This window comes from Lissotriton vulgaris, chromosome 7 (genome assembly GCF_964263255.1).
Source record: "Lissotriton vulgaris chromosome 7, aLisVul1.2, whole genome shotgun sequence".
NCBI lineage: Eukaryota > Metazoa > Chordata > Amphibia > Caudata > Salamandridae > Lissotriton > Lissotriton vulgaris.
Genome location: NC_141695.1, coordinates 1,627,816,697 through 1,627,836,375, shown reverse-complemented (window position 1 = coordinate 1,627,836,375; position 19,679 = coordinate 1,627,816,697). Strand labels below are relative to the sequence as shown.

The following is a 19,679-nucleotide window of genomic DNA, read 5'->3' as shown; positions in this document are numbered from 1 at the left end:
ATAGATAGATAGATAGATAGATAGATAGATAGATAGACAGACAGATCAAACAGTAAATTACGTATATTTGGAGTTAGGTATAGAAAATCTATCCAATTTCACCTTTCAATGTTCTATAACGTCGATATTCAGACTGCTGTATGGATAGCTGTTGTATCAGCTCTGGGACACAGACATGGGCGTCCGCAGGGGAGGGCAAAGGGGGGGGGCACTTGCCCCGCCCTGGAACACCGGTCCGTCACTATTGACAGCCCCCACAGTGGTGTTTGTCTGCAGGGCCGTCAATTTTAAAAGCGTGAGAAAGCGCTTGCAATGACGGTCCTGCTTGAGGAGCGGGAAAACTGCTGCTGATGGGCAAGAGAGAAGGTCCGGGCCTGGCTACTCCCACAGCTTGAAGCAGAGGCGCACCTAGAGTCAAGTTTCGGGGAGGGGGGCACATTTTTCAAGCTAAGGAAGAGTGGAGCTGCAGCCAGGGGCCCTAGGAAGGGGTGAAAACCATCAAAGCCTCATTAACGCCAGCACCAAATTACACAATTCACCCAGAGATGCTGCCTGTTTTTTGCGAGATCAATTGGGAAGTCCTTCTGTGCACTGGTGATTTATTCATACTCAAGCATTATTCTTTTCTTTTGTTGGTGCTACTACATCCTGGTACGCGGTACCTACTCTTTAGGTGCCCTTTCGTATACCATATCGTGTGTGGTGCAGACACTTCTGTTCCGAAGGATGTGTGCACTTTTCAGCGAACATTAAAGTTTCATCAATTTCTTTTCCATGGTAATAATCAGTTTTAACTCTTTTTCAGTTGTCAACAAAATATTTTAATTCATATTTTGGTTTCCATTGTTAACTGTTGTTATACCTTTTTTAATATATCCATTATTTCTAAACTAAAATAATGGATATATTAAAAAACAGTTAACAATGGAAACGAAAATATGAATTCAAATATTTTGTTGACAGCTGAAAAAGAGTTAAAACTGAACAGTAGTGTCTGCATCACACACAATATGCCTGTTTTTTGCACCATAAGCACTAGTATTACAGAAGGGTCTGCATATGAGATGGATTAAAGAGTTTACGCCTTGAGCTCCAAAGGGGCAGTCCCTCATGTTCATTGCAGCATCGAGTGTAGCCCCTGGACCACTGTCTGTACTCACTGTCGCCTGCCATGATTCACGAAGGGAAAGCTGTCCCACAGGGACAACTTTTCTTTTCTGAATCATGTACCAACTGCAGCTCAGTGTTGGTATCCGATCAACGGTTTGCGACTGCCATTGCGTTTGAAAACCATTGATATATGTCGTTGTAAATTCCAATTTGAAGATAGCACCCTTTCCACTGCCCCTCCAAATTCCAATATGAAGTAAGATGCAAAACCCCTTTTGTCAATCATGAAGGTTATACACAACTCTAAAAAGGGGTTTTGCAGTAGCAACCACTGTGATGCTGCAAATTGTAAGCTTTATGACCACAACATCCTTTTGTATTTGAGGGCCCTAGTTATTTAGATAAAGCAGGATGTGCAGTGAAAGGAATGACGTTACAAATGAGTAGTGCCTTTAATGCTCTGGAAATTCTAGGATCTCCAATCTACCTCTCTACTTCTCTCTCTCTACCTCTCTCTCTCTACCTTTCTCTCTACCTCTCTCTCGCTACCTCTCTCTCTACCGCTCTACCTCTCTCTACCTCTCTCTACCTCTCTCTCTATGTCTCTCTCTCTATGTCTCTCTTTACCTCTACCTCTCTCTCTATACCTCTCTCTACACCTCTCTACCTCTCGCTATCTCTCTCTCTCTACCTCTGTCTCTCTCTACCTCTGTCTCTCTCTACCTCTCTCTCCCTACCTCTCTCTCTCTACCTCTCTATCTCTCTCTCTCTCTCTCTCTCTCTACCTCTCTCTCTACCTCTCTCTCTCTACCTCTCTCTCTCTACCTCTCTCTCTCCACCTCTCTCTCTCTCTCTACCTCTCTACCACTACCTCTCTACCTCTACCTCTCTCTCTACCTCTCTCTCTCTACCTCCCTCTCTCTCTCTCTACCTCCCTCTCTCTACCTCTCTCTACCTCTCTCTCTACGTCTCTCTCTCTATGTCTCTCTTTACCTTTACCTCTACCTACCTCTCTACACCTCTCTCTACACCTCTCTACCTCTCGCTATCACTCTCTCTCTCTCTACCTCTGTCTCTCTCTACCTCTCTCTCTACCTCTACCTCTCTCTCTCTACCTCTCTCTCTACCTCTCCCTCTCTATCTCTCTCTCTCTCTACCTCTCTCTCTACCTCCCTCTCTCTACCTCTCTCTCTCCACCTCTCTCTCTCTCTACCTCTCTCTCTCTCTCTCTACCTCTACCTCTCTCTCTACCTCTCTCTCTCTACCTCTCTCTCTCTCTACCTCTACCTCTCTCTCTCTACCTCTCTCTCTCTCTCCCTCCCTCCACCTCTCTCTCTACCTCTCTCTCAACCTCTCTCTTTACCTCTCTACCTCTATCTCTCTCTCTACCTCTCGCTCTACCTCTCTCTCCCTACCTCTACCTCTCTCCCTACCTCTACCTCTCTCTCTACTTCTCTCTACCTATCTCTCTCTACCTCTCTCTCTCTCTTTACCACTCTCTCTCTCTCTCTCGACCTCTACCTCTCTACCTCTCTCTCTACCTCTCTCTACCTCTCTCTCACTCTACCCCTCTCTCTCTCTACCTCTACCTCTCTCTACCTCTCTCTCTACCTCTCTCTCTACCTCTCTCTCTCTCCCTACCTCTACCTCTACCTCTCTCTCTACCTCTCTCTCTACCGCTCTCTCTGACCCTCTCTGTACCTCTCTACCCCTCTCTACTTCTCTCTCTACCTCTCTCTCCTCCTCTCCCTCTTCCTCTCCCTCTCTACCTCTCTCTACCTCTCTCTCTCTCCCTTTCTACCTCTTCCTCTACCACTCTCTTTCTACCTCTACCTCTACCTCTCTCTCTACCTCTCTCTCTCTACCTCTCTCTCTACCTCTATTACTCTACCTCTCTCTCTCTCTCTATCTCTCTCTCACTCTCTACCACTCTCTCTCGCTCTACCTGTATGTCTCTCTCTAACTCTCTCTCTCTCTCTCTACCTCTCTCACCCTCTATCCCTCTTTCTCTCGCTACCTCTCTACCTCTACCTCTCTCTCTACCTCTCTCTCTCTCCCTACCCCTACCTCTCTCTCTCTATCCCTCTCTACCCCTCTCTCTCTACCTCTCTCTCTCTCCTCTCTCTCTACCTCTCTCTCTACCTCTTTATCTCTTTACCTCTCTCACCCTATCTTCCTCTCCCACTCTCTCTCTACCTCTACCTCTCTACCTCTACCTCTCTCCCTCTACCTCTCTCTCTCTTTCTCTCTCTCTCTACCTCTCCCTCTATCTCTATACCTCTCTCTCTACCTTTACACCTCTACCTCTCTCTCTACCTCTCTCTCTATCGCTACCTCTACCTCTACCTCTTTCTACCTCTTTCTACCTCTCTACCTCTCTCTCTCTACCTCTCTCTCTCTACCTCTCTCTCTACTCCTCTCTACCTCTGTCTCTCTACCTCTCTACACCTCTCTCTACCTCTCTACACCTCTCTACCTCTCAACCAGTTGAATTTCGGGAAGCCCAAACCATCAGTATTTCAAATCTGTGCATGAAACGTGGGTAGGATGAGCCGTGCAGCTCAGAAAGGGGTGTTCTTTTTACATCATTTGTATTTAATAAAATTGGGAAGTAGGAGAGCAGTCTCACAGTTGAGATAGGGATTAACATACACTGGTGACTGCTTTTGAATTGGCTTTAAAACCATTCAAAGATGGCTGCAGCATCTACGTGGGATGTGGTGGACTAAGAGGCAGCTGGAGCCATATAGCACTGCTTGTCATTTAAAAAACAAAACAGCATTGACATAGCCAATAGGTCTCCCCTTTGGGACCTTATAAGTGTTTAGTTGTCTAGTACAATATCCTTGGTGCAACAACTTCAAGTGTTGTATGGCTAAACACTTATAAGGTCCCAAAGGCGAGACCTATTGGCTATGCCAATGCTTGTTTGTTTTTTCCTGTTTCATTGTGGTTGCCAGGTAATCTGCTGTGAAGCCTCACATGATTTTTCTCCCACCCCATGGGTTTCTTTGTTTATTTAAGCTCTTTGTCTTATTAGATGTCTTTATTTGTTCATTTAATACTTGTGCTCAATCATGTCGGAGTATGGTGATGAAGTAAAAATGTTGCCCCCCCCCCCTGGAAAAATTTCTGCGGACGCCCATGGACACAGATCAAGCTGTCTCTTGCCAAACCTGTCACAATTTAAAAAATGTTCACATTTTCCTAGCTCCAGAGGGAAATTTTTATTGACTGTCAGAAAAAACGAGGATGCCAGGGGTTGCATGAAGGAGAAGGATACCAAAGGCTATTTTTGGTGAGCCACAACACTGCTGTCCATGGATTAGACTAGGATGAGTGCTATCACCAGAGCGCTGAATGTATTGCCATAGCGCTGCGATGTCCTACGAATGAGAGAATGCGCGCTACATAATTACATCATAAAAAACACACACAGTCCTTTCGAGGTCACCAATGTCAATACCATAACTCGGAGATTAGTAGCATATGTATTCACAGCGCTTAGAAGCGGCAAAAGTGCGGTATGAAGCTCACTATAAAAAACTAATCATTGTCATCACTACTCACCGAAGAAGAGTGTCTCCATGTCCGTCTGCACGCTAACATAGTCGTTTGATTTTTCTGACAGAAATGAAAGTGAAATGTTGCTTTGTTTCAGACAGGAAATGAAACCTCCCTTTGTTCACGAAATGCTCACCAACATTACCAGTGCTCAAAATTGTCAGAGAATTAAATTGTGAAATGTTAAAATCTAGGGGATTCAATCGAGCACATTTGGAGTGTCACTCACTCAATTAAATAAATATAGGGGCTGTCATAGTTTATGCAATCTTACCGTTCACTGAAGAAAGACACAGACATTTAATTCGATTTGCATTCGTTTGGGGCTGTTAGAGACACAGTTCATCATGGGCCAGAAATTTGCACACTTCATAGGAAATGCCCTATTTATGAACTATTTGTTTCTATTGTTTACCGAGGTACATATAGCATGTAGAGCTGCATATAGGCCATGTTGGGATACATTCATTTGGTACCAAGTGAATCACTGGATGTTCAAAGCTTTTTTCGATCCATAATCGGGTGTGAAATCAACTAGGAATGAAACAAGCATTAGCAAAGCCATTAGTTCTCAGCAATGCAAGCGCTATTGGCATTGTCAATGTGAATGTCTTTTAGCCATGTTGTCTAGCAGCACACCTGCTGTTCAGCGTGGCTGTAAATCACGGAGGGCCCGATTCACAGAACGAATCTGAGACTAAATCCTAAACTTACTACTTTTAGTATTCACAGAAGGCACTTACTACCTTTGGTATTCACAGAATGCACTTACTACCTTTGGTATTCACAGAATGCACTTACTACTTTTAGTATTCACAGAAGGCACTTACTACTTTTGGTATTCACAGAATGCACTTACTACTTTTAGTATTCACAGAAGGCACTTACTACTTTTGGTATTCACAGAAGGCACTTACTACTTTTAGTATTCACAGAAGGCACTTACTACTTTTGGTATTCACAGAATGCACTTACTACTTTTGGTTAAACTTACTACTTTTGGTATTTACTTTTGGTATTCACAGAAGGCATTTAGTAATAGTAAAGTTAGTTTACTACTATTAGATGGCTTCAGTGAATACCAAAAGTAGTAAATTTAACCAAAAGTGGTAAATTTAACCAAAAGTAGGATTTTGCCTCAGATTAGTTCTGTGAATCGGGCCCGGAGTCACTGGCCACGTCATAGCGCTTTTTCTGTGTGGCAGTAGGAGAGGGACAATGAACTCAGCACTGGGGTGAAGAGACACAGCATGCACTGTCTAGCCGAGACCTAAAATAAATGTGTCCTGGTATAATGTAACAGGTTTTTTTCTCCAGTTTTATAAAGCGGGAGCGTCTCCTGGAGGTATTGGAGTACTTTACACGAGCACCAACTACTTTGCAGAGACATTCATTTTTAAGGGTTTTTCAAACTGTGTCAATTTGCATTTTAATTAACCAGCGGCAAGTTCCTTTTCTGGTCCACTAGACATCTTTTATCCAATTCACAACCAAGATTCCATCAAAAATCAGAGGTACCACACAGGGGCGTAGTCTCCATTGGCACAGCAGTTGCAGTGGTACTGGGCCACTGAGGTCTGAGGGGCCCACTGAACCCTGAGTATTGCTGTATTTCATGATTCAAACCGCAGCCGAGGGGCCACATTCATTTGGTGCTATAGTTGCCACAGGTGGATTCAGAAGCCAAGTGGTAGTTGGTCAGCTGCAGTCCCTTCCCACACATGGTGTGTCTTTTGCTGTTTCCAGGACAAAGCCCAAACATCGGGAAACAGAATCTTTTGTCAGCATCAATGCACAAATGACCCAGTAGTGGAATTTAGGTTTGCAATGGTCTCTGTTTCAGTTGTTTATTTAGGGAGAGCCATCTGCTGCACTGTCTCCTTTGACAGTAGCGGGCGGTGGTGGGAGTACCTGCCCGGCGGTGACTTGGGGCAGGGGTGGGGCAGGGTGGGGTGTAGTAAACTACGGAATACGGCCAAATACAGGTAAGTAAACATATAAATAAATGAAACGAATTTCGTTGTGCGCACTGCATCGCCATATTCGATGCAGTACGTGCAACGAAATTTGTTTTATTTATTAATATCTTTGCTTACCTGTATTTGGCAGTATTCCGTAGTTTACTACCCGCCACCCTGCCCCTCCCCACCACTCACCGCCCGGCAGCACTCCCACCACTGACCGCTACTGGTGGAACAAAAAAGGAACTTGCCGCTCGTTAGTCAAAATGCAAATTGATGCAATTTGAAAAACCGGTCTAGAATGTCACTGGCCCGACTATTCACGTCCCCTATCCCACAATGCACTCTTTACGATAAACTTTAGTAACAAAGGCGGGCTACATCCATCATTTTTTAAGCGCAGATGTGGTACTTATTTTACCAACCTCAGAAAGATGCAGTGTTCGTATGGTTGACTTTGAAAGGATGAGCAGCTTTTTGAATTCCACAGGATTTGAAGTGGGGATTTATAGTTTTTTTTTAAATATGAAGCCAACTCAACTTGGGGTACTGGAGCACTTTTTATGAGCACCAGTTACATTACACAAGGACACACTCATTTTTTGTAGACACGGGGAGATTAGTGATTTTCCCAGAGTCACAGGATATAGAGCCAATGCCAAAACTCGAACCTGGTTCCCCAGCTCCAAAATCTACAACTCTTTCCAATATACCACATCCTCTCTGCATTAAAGTGAATGCAACCAGGCTTGAGAGGGAGAAAGAGTACAAGGGATGGGGGCAGGTGGGAGGGTAAAAGAAGGAGCACAAATGGGGGTGCGGGTGGGAGGGGAAATAGCAACTGAAAACACAAGCACTCATATGGAGTGCTTAAACACAAATAAAGTAGCTCCAAAAACGTGGTTGGACACAAGTCCTCCTAAATCCATGCTCCAGGGGAGGGCCAAACACAAATAGAGGCACAATGCATGCATGACATCACACACAGGAACGAAGGATACAAGAGCGACGTGGAAGGAACAAATGGTAAGCTATGGGAGGGCTGCAAGTCCACTGATTGTAAACAACATGGGGCAGATTTATGATTGCCTTGCACCTCTTTGCGCCACAATTGCGTCACTTTATTTGATGCAACGGCGGCGCAAACAATGCGCCATATTTACAACGTGACGCATCTAGGAGATGCGTCACGTTGTAAAGCCCTGCGCCATAAGGAGGCGTTCCTGCGCAGGGGGGGGCCTTCCTGCGCAGGAACGCCTCCTGAAAGTGGCTGAGTGAAATCTATGAGATTTCACTCAGTCACTTTCAGGCCAATGCTGAGTCAAAACCCTGCTCTTGCTTGAAGCATATGCAAAAGAAGAAAATTTACCTATGCCTCTATACACATAGTTGTAACATTAATGTAATCAAAGAGTAAACCACACTGTTAGTCAACTCCGACAATTGATTTATGTCAGTTATTTATCAAAACTCATAAATAATTCATACGTTTGTGGCAAGAGAAAAATACATAGTCAACTTGACATTGAACACACAAAGAGAGATTTTTGCAAGGGATAAAGCGAAACAAACGATATATAAACCAAAATTATGTAAATTATCGTGAACAAATCAACAACAAGTGCAAATACATTGTACACAGTGAGTAAATTGTGTCAAAACAATAAACAACAGTTTTTCAAAAGTTACATTAGACTCAGAAAAAGCTGCGGGGGTACGTCTTATTCAATGCTTGCCCCATTGCCTGTAACACTAATGATTCTGAATGCTATATTGTGTACAGGACAATAAATTATAGAACCCAACATGAATTGAAGCAGGCGTAGGTCTTGACGCAGCATTGTGAAGATGGGGCACCCCCTAACCTTGCTGGAGCTGCGTCGCGCTTGCGACGCAACTCCAGCAATGCGCCACCTTTCCGGCACAGATGCGTCACACATCTGTGCCGTTTTTGCACCATGGTGCGCCTCATTGTAAATGCGGCGGACCATGGGTGGCGGAGCTGTGGCGCACTGTGGCGAACATTAATTAACTGGCGCATCCCTGGGGATGTGCCAGTTAACATAAATCTGCCCCATGTCTCGAAGAGACAGCACATGCGCTGTCTAGCCAATACCTAAACAGTGTATGAGAGATTTGCATTTGTCGTTAAGATAGAAAGGGGTGCAATAGGCCATTTGCGCCTCACTGTGGCTCAAGATGAGGTTATACACAAATGCTTTTTGATCACTCTCGCGGTTGCAAAGCAGAAATGGTGTTCAGTTGCAGAGTGCAGTCGGTAGCTATTCACCAGGCCTAAGATGTCAATTTCTGAGAGCTCACTCTGCCCTCTGCAGACACCTGCATGCTCCCACTGGTGTTTCATTCACAATGGACCACTTTGGGCTGTCCTGTGAACACACCAACGTGGGTGGGGTAGGTGACTAGATGCCTGATGCCAGAAAGTAATAAGGTGAAATATTTATAGTTCTGGCCCCACGAGGTCAGCTGGTGGAATCTCCAACCGGGGACTGCGGTCCCAGGGAGGGCCCCGATTGAAGGGCTGTTCTGACAACACAATTCAGGTTGTATACTCGATTCCTCCTATCACTGAGGGATCGTTAGCAATTATATGAGCACTTTTGGTCCTGATGAATTGCCTTAGAGGCAAGAAACATGTCGACCGCACTTTAACTGAGGGTTGTATAAGGCTTGATTACCTTACCTGTCACGCCTTAATACCCCTCAATTTTCTTTTAATAAAGCAGTGAGCCATGCTATTAAAACTGTGTATAATGGACTCTACTGACTTTTTTTAACAAAACTGCACTCACGCTCACTATTGCACTTTTAGGCCCCTCACACTCACGCACCCTTTGGCAAAGAATAAAAGAACTCCGCCAAAGTGCAGCACTCTGTGCTGCCCGACGGGCATTGCACCGCCAGCCTGTCGTAGGAGCAGGAAACCAATGATGACACTGGACAATCATCGGGTGGGATGACAAAAGTCGTCCAACCGTTGACTTTTGTGAGGTATCCTTCAATTCCGATAAGGGTTCACCCCATTCACTTTTTCTGTCACACTCCACGAGAGAGAGGTTAGATGTAGTCACCTAGTTGGCTCATTTTGGGGAACTCTGTACAACTGTTGTTGATCCCTACCACTTTGGGTGGGCCCATGACTTCTGTCTGTAGGAGGATCAGAGGTCACAATGCTCACACATTGCAAAATTCGGACAATGGGACATTACTAGCATAAGTTACAATGATGAATAAGGGCCCCAGCCAACTCTGCCATTTTAATATTAATGAGGTAGGTGGTGTGTGCTTCACTGTGCAGAGTTCCCTTTCATAGGGAAGGATCAGACAATTTATAATGTACATGGTCTGAGGACAGAGGTTTTTTTAACAGAATGTAAACATCAAGACAGTAAGAGGAGATAGTGAGTGGACACTAATGACTCAAAAAAGAAAGTCATCCTCGATTAAGAAGAATATGATCCAGTTCTAGGAGGGGACACATAGTCATCAGTGCCAGTGTGGCAAGTTACCATTGTAATGAAAAGAGCAACACCTTTAACTTGATGAGTGCCCCATGCATACATGAGCAGTTTCACATATAGCTTTTCACAGTGCTATTTAATTGCTCTTTTTATATAGGTATCTGCTACAGTTTTGGGCTACTATTGTCTTAAGTAATGGAAATGCTACAGCACACACACGCATACAGCCACAAAGACATCCACTCACACACTAATACAAATACAAATAGTCACACAACCACTCAGAATAGATATGTTAGAAGTAGTATGACTAAACACTAGTACAGAAAGAAGAGTAATTTTACTTATGATGTATCTTTAAGTCTCAAAACACATTTATAAAACACAGTCACAGGATGATGTCATCAGTGTCATTTGAGATGTCGTCAGTGATGTCATCAGTGAGGTCCCTGACCATGTCATGAGGGATGTAATATGTGAGATCATAAGCAGTGCATTGTGGGGGCATAAGTTATAGTTAGCTCAGGTAACTATAACTGATGAATTTCACTGGTTTTGCGTGAGTGATTTCTGAGCCAATAATGTCCCTATAACCTTTAGTTTTTTCAGTAGATTTCAAATGTTTTTATAATTCTATTTCTAAACTATAGCATCCCTGTCACCTTTGTTTCTTCCAGGGCAAGAGGAGAAACAGAGGAAGATGTGAAGTTAAAGAAGGGGGTAGAGGGGACCCCAAGGTAGAGGCCCCAGCATTACAGTTGGGCTCTTAGTAGTACTGCTTTGGGGGACTTACTAGAGGTAGTAGAATGGGTTGTTGGCCCCCAAGGACCCTCAGCAGCCAAGGGGACTTCATACCCATCCAATTACTTGCCAGGAGGCCCTTCACCCAGTGGTTGAGATAGGGGCGGGGCCTCCGAAGACTTCCCCCAGGGCCAGCCTTTTTTTTAAAATTCATTTTTATTAGTGGAGGAGGGTCACGTGGCCGATTTTGGCGGCAGGGACCCTTTGCTTGGCCCGAGTTTTCTTTAGATTTCTTTTTATTAGGGTAGGGGGCTGTGCGGGCTCCTCCCTGGCTAATTTTGGGGCCTTGGTGACCCCATCCCAAGGTATGGAAGTCTCTGCGGGACCCAATGCATACCATGACCCTGTATACTAGCTATAGTAGTGAACCTGGATTGGTAAGCACCTTACACTTTGTCCAGTGAATCTCGTAACCCAATAGCCTAGAAACTTTATCAATGATAGAAATTACTGTCACAATTGAGGATTTGGGGTAGGACAAAGGAACAGAATGCCAGCTGCTTTAGAGACGGCCTTGAATTCTCTAATCGCAGTGGATATGTCCTACACCTCCCCCGGTGGCATATTGCTGCTTAAAGGGGCTCCAATTTCAAAAGAAAAACTAGTGTACCATGGCCTATCCCAAAGGAGCAGAGAGCATGTCTCTTCAAATAACCTTTGCAGTAAGGCCTTCACACAAAAGATGATATTTACCCAAGAACTGTTCCCCAAGCCCATGTGGGACATGACATGAAAGAGATACTGCGACCCCACCTGGTCAAAGGCTTTCTCCATGTCCAGGGCAAATGACAGTCTCTTGGCCAAGTCATCTTTGGATTCCAAGAGGAGGCCACCCTAGCAAACCCGCAGGGCAAGGTGGGAAACAGAGGAAGATGTGAAGTTAGCGAAGGGGGGGTTAGAGGTGATCCCAGGGTATAGGGCCCAGCACAATCATCTTTCTGGCGTCAAGGTCCAGGCAACAGGCAGTGCCCATGGCAGACAGATGAGGGAGGTAATCACTGCGGGGAAAGACCTGCCCTTCTCCAGATCTTGCAGATCTGAGCTATCTCCAGCCATGTAGGTATGAGCAGATGGGCTTCCCGGTGGGTAAGAGCAATGGTGAGAGCAAGGTGCCCTCCCACACGACCAGGGCGGAAGGCTTTGGAGGTGAATACAGAAGGTTCCAAGCAAACTGTAACAATAGAGCAGCTCCAGAGGAAATGTCCATACCACAGAAGTCTCTTTGAAAAGCGATAAGCACTAGAATTGGTGTTGAGATGTGGTACATAGTTGTCTGTGGTGAATGTCTGGTGTGCCAGACTAGACTTTCGGTGTGCCGTCCACACATTCCACATTTCCTGGCTTCCAGGGGAGCTTTAACTTGGCTCTGTCTCTTTCTTTATGTAGCACTTGCAACACTTGATGCAGACCCGCCCTGTCGGATTCTCATCTTGTGGCACCACCAAGTCTCTGGGGTCTGGGTTGGTATCCAGGGGATTTCCGTGCCAAATGGGGGTCAGTCATAGGGGTGTGGGTCACAGTCCCATGGGACATGATGCCCATGGAGGGGTCAGTAAGAGTGTCTACAAACTACTCTAGGTCTCCAAGATTGGAGAACTCATCTGTCCTGGCATCTGTGGTCAATTGCACATGAGCCAGGTCTAAAAGACCATGTGTGAAGTCTTTTTTAATTGAAGTCTTTTTGTTGTAGCTAGGGGTGGAGGGCAAACAATCTTCTCCATTTAGCATTGGTGTCTGTAGTATAGTATGCAGAGAAGGAGATGCTGTGCCCCTTAAAAAGCAACACTTCTGTTGCTCTTCCAGCTGCAAGTAGCATTATTTGGGTGTGTTGATAGCTTAGCACACATGCTATGATCGGTCTTGGTATTCGACTGGGTTGTGCTGGATGACCTAAATCTATGAACCGTTTGAAATTCCAGTGGCTCTGCCAGGTGCAGGTTGAGTAGTTTTGTTAGCATCAATGTGAAGAATCTGGGCATGTTATTCTGTTCTGCACCCTTTAGGACCCCACAGATGCAGAAGTTATCTCTCTGCACCCTGTCTTCCAGATCTGTCATCTGATAACAAAGGAATATATTTTCTCTGCCCCAGTCCAGAAGACGGTTGTATTGGGTTTACAAAGTGTCAAGGCGTTGACCCACCTTGTCCAGGCATGAGTGAGTATTAGTCTCATAGACATTATCCCAGATGTGAAGTCAATGAGTTTGGTGTTCATAGTGGTGACTGTGGCTCCTATGGTGGATATATCCTTGAGTAACGTCTCCATAAGGTGTTCAGGTTGTTGCCACAGAGGTGTCGTTCACGCAGGTGGCCTAAGTCTGCTGACTGCTTCCGAGAACAGTAGTTATCTGGAAAAATGAGGCTTCAAAGTGACATATACCTTTGTTGCAACTACACATACCTCTTCAGTTAGTGTGATTCTTTCACCCAGTCATTCTGGGTAGGATCAACCCAGTAACTAGAATTTTCCAAGGCGAGGAGGCCTGAACGATACAGGGGCGGGACCAACAAATCCCAAGTGTCAGGGATCTTCTCAAGGGTGCGCAACCACTTATGCTAGGACGTGGACAGATTGGCGATAGTTGGAATGCAGCTCAATGGGGGAGCCATGGTGATTGTCTTCCACTATTCAGTCACAAAACCTAAAGAGGGGTAATTATGTGGTGAGGGTCCTACCCAAGTGCCATGTGCGGGCAACGGCTCGAGGAAATGAGTGGAGGACAGTCCACATGGATGTGCCACTCAACTCACATATAAGATGCCCCACACATACAAGTAGTTCCCTGGCCCTGAGAACCCAGGCCTTTGGTGTCACAAGTGTGGCAAAGCATATGAGCAGAAAGGTGGACACCCAAGTAAATCTCTCAAGCAGAGTGGGCCTCTGGTCCCGATGTTGGGGCAGTAGGATGCCATCGGTGATGAGATGTCCAGTCAGTGAGGAGCCTGGGACCCAACAAGAATATCACCATGTGGGTGGTGACGGTCAAGTCCTAGAGGGATGACCGCATCCAGGACCCCCAAAGTACCTCACTCTGGGGTGCCAGACCCTTCATCCAGTCAATGAGTTACAGGTTCTGCCTAGCTCTGGCAGCATATACCGCCCGTGGATAGCAGTTCCAGGACGGGAGAGGAGGTGCAAGAATAAAGGGGACTCAGTGGTGGCCCTCAGCTGATCGTGCAGCAGCGCCCGGTGCTGTTGGTACTATTGCAGTCCAGCATGGTCTAAGCTCTATGTGACATTGGTAGGCTACAGAAATGGCAATGGAAGTTGGTGGGGCTGCTGCATGGCAGCACTCAGGCGGGCCCCTGCTGAGGAAGCCAGGGCCACCATAGCTCCCTCAGTCCCAGCGGAGTGTTGCGGTTGCTTCCCCGAGTATATGCTGTTGTCGGTTGTGGCAGCTCAGGACATTAGGCAGCCATAGGCAGTGTCTGTTAAGCCCTGCAGGCAGCAAGACAGGTGTGGAAGGGCGAAACTGGGGCGGAGCTTCAGCATTGAATGGCCATCTTGTTTGGCCAGTATCTGGGTTTTTTAATGAAGCTCTGAGTTGATTTTTACGCCTAGGTTCCTTACTGCAACAAACTATCCGTGCATTGGTTTCTAGAGTTTGTGGCCACAGTTTGGAATCTTAATGTTTGGTATTTCCGTTTGTCAACATTACTGAATTTTTTGGCAGATTTAATTTGAAAACAAATATGCACCATCTATGTTTCTCAAAAAAATTGCACCATCTATGTGTTATAGATTCTAGTGCCCGAGGGGCAATATATGCTGCAATCAAGTTCTCTTTTAAGAGGTGCCATGGATCTGGTTGTCACAGCCGTACATATTAGAAAAAGCAAATTAAACTAGCACAGAAGATCAGTCAAAGCGCAGTAGTGGAGATTAACATCTAAACAGGAAAGCGCAGACGTCTGCGGCACTCCACATGGCACGAATTTAAACCTATAAGAAAAAATGGCCAGTTGTACTGCTTGAAGCCTATTACTTAGAAAAGAGTTGTTCCCGGAAATACAGAACCACCTGTAGGCATTTAAACTGTGCGCCAAATGAGGAGCTGATGGTCATTGTTGTTGAAAGCAGCACAAAGGCCAAAAGGATCAAAGCTCCCATACCATCACCATCAGTATTCCTTTCTCCATTCCTGAACCACTGATGTCACCACTATCCTAATCAGCCAAAACCTGGTCTGGGAAGGTCCATCAAGTTCAGACAATCCTTCAAATGGCTGTAATTGGGCGTTGACTGCTCTTACCAATAATTTAGTGAATTTTGGCCTAAAATTGTCAGAGTCTCTAGTTTGAAGGGAAAGCTTCTTCAGCAAAGAGTGAACAATAGCCTCTTTTAGATCACACTCTTCCAAATCTGATTTAAATGAGGAATGGATGAGGTTAAGCATCAGAGGTGTACTACTCAGTTTTACTGAATGCAGCTGTCCCCCCGATTGTCCACCAATAGTTGAGAAGACAAATTGGAATTTTGGGCGCATTTACATTTGGCTTTCTCTCATGAAGTTATTGTTAGAAAGTGGGTTATTATTTTGGGAGGAGGGGACATCTCCCAACCTCCTAAATTCACCCTGGTTAGGTTACTACACAGTTTTGAGCGAAACTCTACTTAGCTCTTGGTGGCAAAGAGAAAAGCAGTAGCTGATTCCCAAGACAAATGTCTGTTCAAACAGATTCAAACTATTTTAAAGTAAAACAAAATAATGACAATAAAATTCCAAACACAATTTAGAATAATTAAGAAAAACTTAATATGCAAAAAGACATGAAAAAAATAAAAATCGGGTAAGGGGACATAGATATATTAATTTTAAGACGTTGGGGAAAAGAGCACCCAGCAAATGCATAGTTGCAATTAGAAATCACACTTTATAACTAACTGAGATCTACACATGAATTCAGACCGGCCACAATGGACTGCTAGTCAGGTAGCCCAAATGGAGCGCATGTTTTGGAGCTAAAAGCCCTGACTGGGACAAAGCAGAATTTTAGAGACTCTTAGATTGCTTCACCTTTGGAGAAGATTTTGCCATATTGCTCTGGTCGAAGGTTTTAACTTCAGAATTAGTCACTTTTTTGATTTTTGAAATCTACCAGCAGGGCAAGGCACAAATCGGTAGCCAGACAGTCATGACGCCAGATACCTGTGCCCCATGACCCCCACTGACACCTTTTTGTTATTCACGGCACAACAATCACCACTGGGCGAATCTTGCTTTCTTGCCCACCTCAGCATATTATTATCTTTGTCTTTTGGAGATGGAAAAAATTACTAAACTATACTTTTCTCCAACTACTGGAAGAGTTACTCCTGGTCACTCCTCTGGTCCTCGGAGTAGGCTTCTAGGCATAAGGACAGTCTCCAGCCAGGGTTCCTGCAGGGTCCAGTAACTTTGGTCAGCTATTCCTTCTTGGAGTCAGATGTCCGTCTTCTGTTTATGTACCTGTGGCAGGCAATAGGAGGCCAACCATTGCCCCTTGGAGTGCAGCTCCAATCCCAGGGTGCAACAAGGAGGTGGGAATCCTTGGTCTTCTTTCATCCAGCAACCAGGCAAGATCTTTTTTCGTTACGATGTTTTCTTCCCAGATACAGCAAAGTTCTGAGGGTATGACCGTGTGGTGCTAGTCTTATCCTATGCACCAATCAATGATTGGAGAATACCCTACTCCCAATCTGGGCTACTTTCCTGCAAAATTCCCTCCTACTTTGTTAGCGTGTAATTGCTGAGTTTTCTGCAGACCTTCTCAGAAGCCCTAAACACAAAATGGCCTTAGACTTTCTCCAGCTGCAGGAACCTTGACCCGCATTCCATCCACTCCACTGTGGCAATAAGGTGTCCTCCCCTCAGTTAGTGCGAAAACTGTTGTTTCCTTCTGCTGAGGAAACAGACAAAAAGTCTGGGCTGAGTCTGCAATAACTACTTGTAGATCCTGGTTGCCCTGTTTGGGATTTTCTCTTGAAAGAACGAATCTTAAAAGCATCCCTTTGTGTTTTTGTGTTGTCGGATTTTCCTGTCCCCTTCTGGGTTGCTAATACCTGCCCAATCACAATACCACTCTTGCCTTCCTGCTGCAAGAAGCCAAGCAATTGCCTACTAAGAGGAGGGTTGTTTACAGTCTGACAACCATGCGTATTCGAACTCTGGGGCATGGTTGTGAAGCAAACAAGTTTGAAATCAGTTCACTTTCTTATATTGCAAAGTATACTTTTATACGTTTTTTTTCAACTAAACTTATCAAAATGTACTTCTAATTACATTAAATGAGACTTTTAGAACTAAGTGAAAAATAAAGTTTTATTGAGAACTCTAGTATTCGCCCAAACAAAGATAAGAAAAAGTGATTGTATTTCAAAACTAGGCCTGTTCATTGGAAATGCAGCTTTACCTTCACATTAACAAACAGTTTTATTGCAATTGTTAACTATGGGGCCTATTTTTCCCAATATAAAGCATGCCTCATTTTAATAAATTAGGCGACCAGCCATGTGGGCCTAGAAGGCATAGTTTAGTACATATGGGTTTTACATGGGTCAACAGCACTCTTCCTCACTATGTGTCAGTACAGTATGTTTAAGCTGCAGTCCCACCAGAGGACAATTGTATTATTTGGAGCCTTACATCTATGTGTCATACATATGGGTGGTGTAAATACACAATGCTGCCCACACGTGATATTTCACTTCCATCCCACTTGTTTTAATTGAAAGGTAAATAAGCCAATTAGGAGAAACAATATTTTAGCGGAGCCACACATGTGCTGAACCACTGTTTAGCAGTGGCTGGATGCACGGAGTCGTAAAGCCAGCAAAACCTGACAGGAAAAAGTGGGGGAAGACAACAAACTGATTTCCTTTCTTACAATTGTGAAAGAACAATGCCATTGCTTCCCGTGGTATCGCTTCTTGTTCTGCCACTTCTTAAAGCATCATTGGATTTTGCCTATACTGATTAGTTGATGCTTGTTTCCTGTTCAGTGAAGACCTGGCTTGGTAGTTCAGGCTGGACTGTTCCCATGAGGCTCAGGGTCAAGACTGATTTGCATATAACTGGGTCTGAACTGAGGTGGCATAGTGAGCTAAAGAACAATGATTGACTCAACACAGATCTGTGCCTGGGGGTGAGTGTCTGAAAAGTATCAGCGCTCCCTCCATCATCTCTTTGTGTTTGCTTTGTTCGCCCTAAGTTGGCAGGATATGCCCAGGCTTAGGTCCCGGGCTCACTTTGCCACTGGATACAAGCTAGGCTGACTGATGAGGGGGGATACCCCGAAACCGGTCCCAGGATGCTTGTTTCCAGTTCAGGGAAGAGCTGGCTTGGCAGTTCGGGCTGGACTATTCCCATGAGGCACAGGGTCAAGGCTGATTTGCATATAGCTGGGTCTGAACTGAGGTGGCAAATTGAGCTAAAGAACGATGATGGATTCAACCCATATCTGTGAGTGTCTGAAAAGTTTCAGTGCTCCAGCCATCATCTCTTTGTGTTTGTTTTATACTGATTAGTTGGCCCACTTATTTTTTTAGGGCTTGCACTCTCTTAAGTTTGCAGATAAACGACTTGCTAATTCCTCAGTCTCTTACATTGCACTTGGGTAAGGGGATAGATCAGCGTTATGGAGGAATATTGCACACACCTTGTTCTTCTGCTAGTGAGAATGTACTATTAAGCCAGAGGCAGATATGGGATGTAGCTACTCTAGAGAGACCCTGATAGAGAGTCTAAATACATTTTTGGCATCAGAATCAAGAACACTAGGTAACGTGCAGCAGAATTTTACATATTTATTGTCTTTCACTAATATGAAGGCCCTATTTTTTATGCTGGCTGATGAGGCAGTTAGTGGAATGGCAACCATCTGTTGATTTGTGTTTATCATGCATAACCACAATGGGACAGTTTTAATAGCGCTCCTCCAGTGGGCACACCTAATGGAGCCTTGTTGGAGATTGACCCAAAAGACCTGGATAGCATCACAACTCACTACTCCCTGGATGGGAATTTATGATCCAGCAATGATAACTTCATCATTAAGAAGTTCTTCAAGAGAGTGAAACAGAGAGCCAGATTATTTAGACCCTAATTATGAGTGGTCTGCTTTCTTCCAATGTGGCCAGGAATGGAATTATGACATCTCTAATAACTCTGTGAATCTGTTGTGTTTCACTTTGGAACTCCAAATGCTAAAAGTAGTTGGAGTTTCCTGGTGAAATAGCAGGGCCAATGAAGAATAAGCTGGAGAATTCCTCAGTGGACCATCAGGCTTCTAGACATAATACCAAATAACCACCCCTCCCAGCCTCCATGAGTTGACCAAATTCCCAGGTACCTCTATCTCAGGGCCTGGGGATAGTTACGGGCTACAACTCTGGGTACTTGGAGTAAGATGCTGAGTGTGACCAGTGAAAATTCCTGCACAACCTGGATCCACAGCTGATATAACAAGAGAACCTTTAACCTTTTAAGAAACACCTAAAAACATGTCACTATAGCCAGTCTTTCAAGAGCCGTAGCTAACAAAGGTTGGTATAGCCAATAGGCCTGGTGTAGTGCGCCAGCCTTTTGGCAATTCTTGTTTTGTTTTGTCATGGTTTTTCCAAACCTTTACTATTGGAGAAGTTGCTGGGCCTTCGGCAATCTAAAAGAAAACAAATGTCATAAGGAAAATATGTTTTTGGTCCCAAAAAGGTGCACAATACCATAGTACTCCCTGGCACTGAATGAGCTATACTTTGTGTGTGGATGTGCTCCTTGTGTAA

General features: G+C 44.7%; 1 protein-coding gene across 1 annotated transcript in view; it reads right to left on the bottom strand.

The window, feature by feature from the left end:
* Positions 1-4,729, bottom strand: part of LOC147706148 (uncharacterized) — a 64,944-nt gene extending 60,215 nt beyond the window's left edge. The window contains exon 1 of the mRNA XM_086929042.1: positions 4,681-4,729. Within this exon, the coding sequence (XP_086785168.1) occupies positions 4,681-4,699 (19 nt within the window). The 5' untranslated portion in view covers positions 4,700-4,729. The remainder of the gene's footprint in view (positions 1-4,680) is intronic.
* Between the last annotated feature and the right edge of the window lie 14,950 nt (positions 4,730-19,679).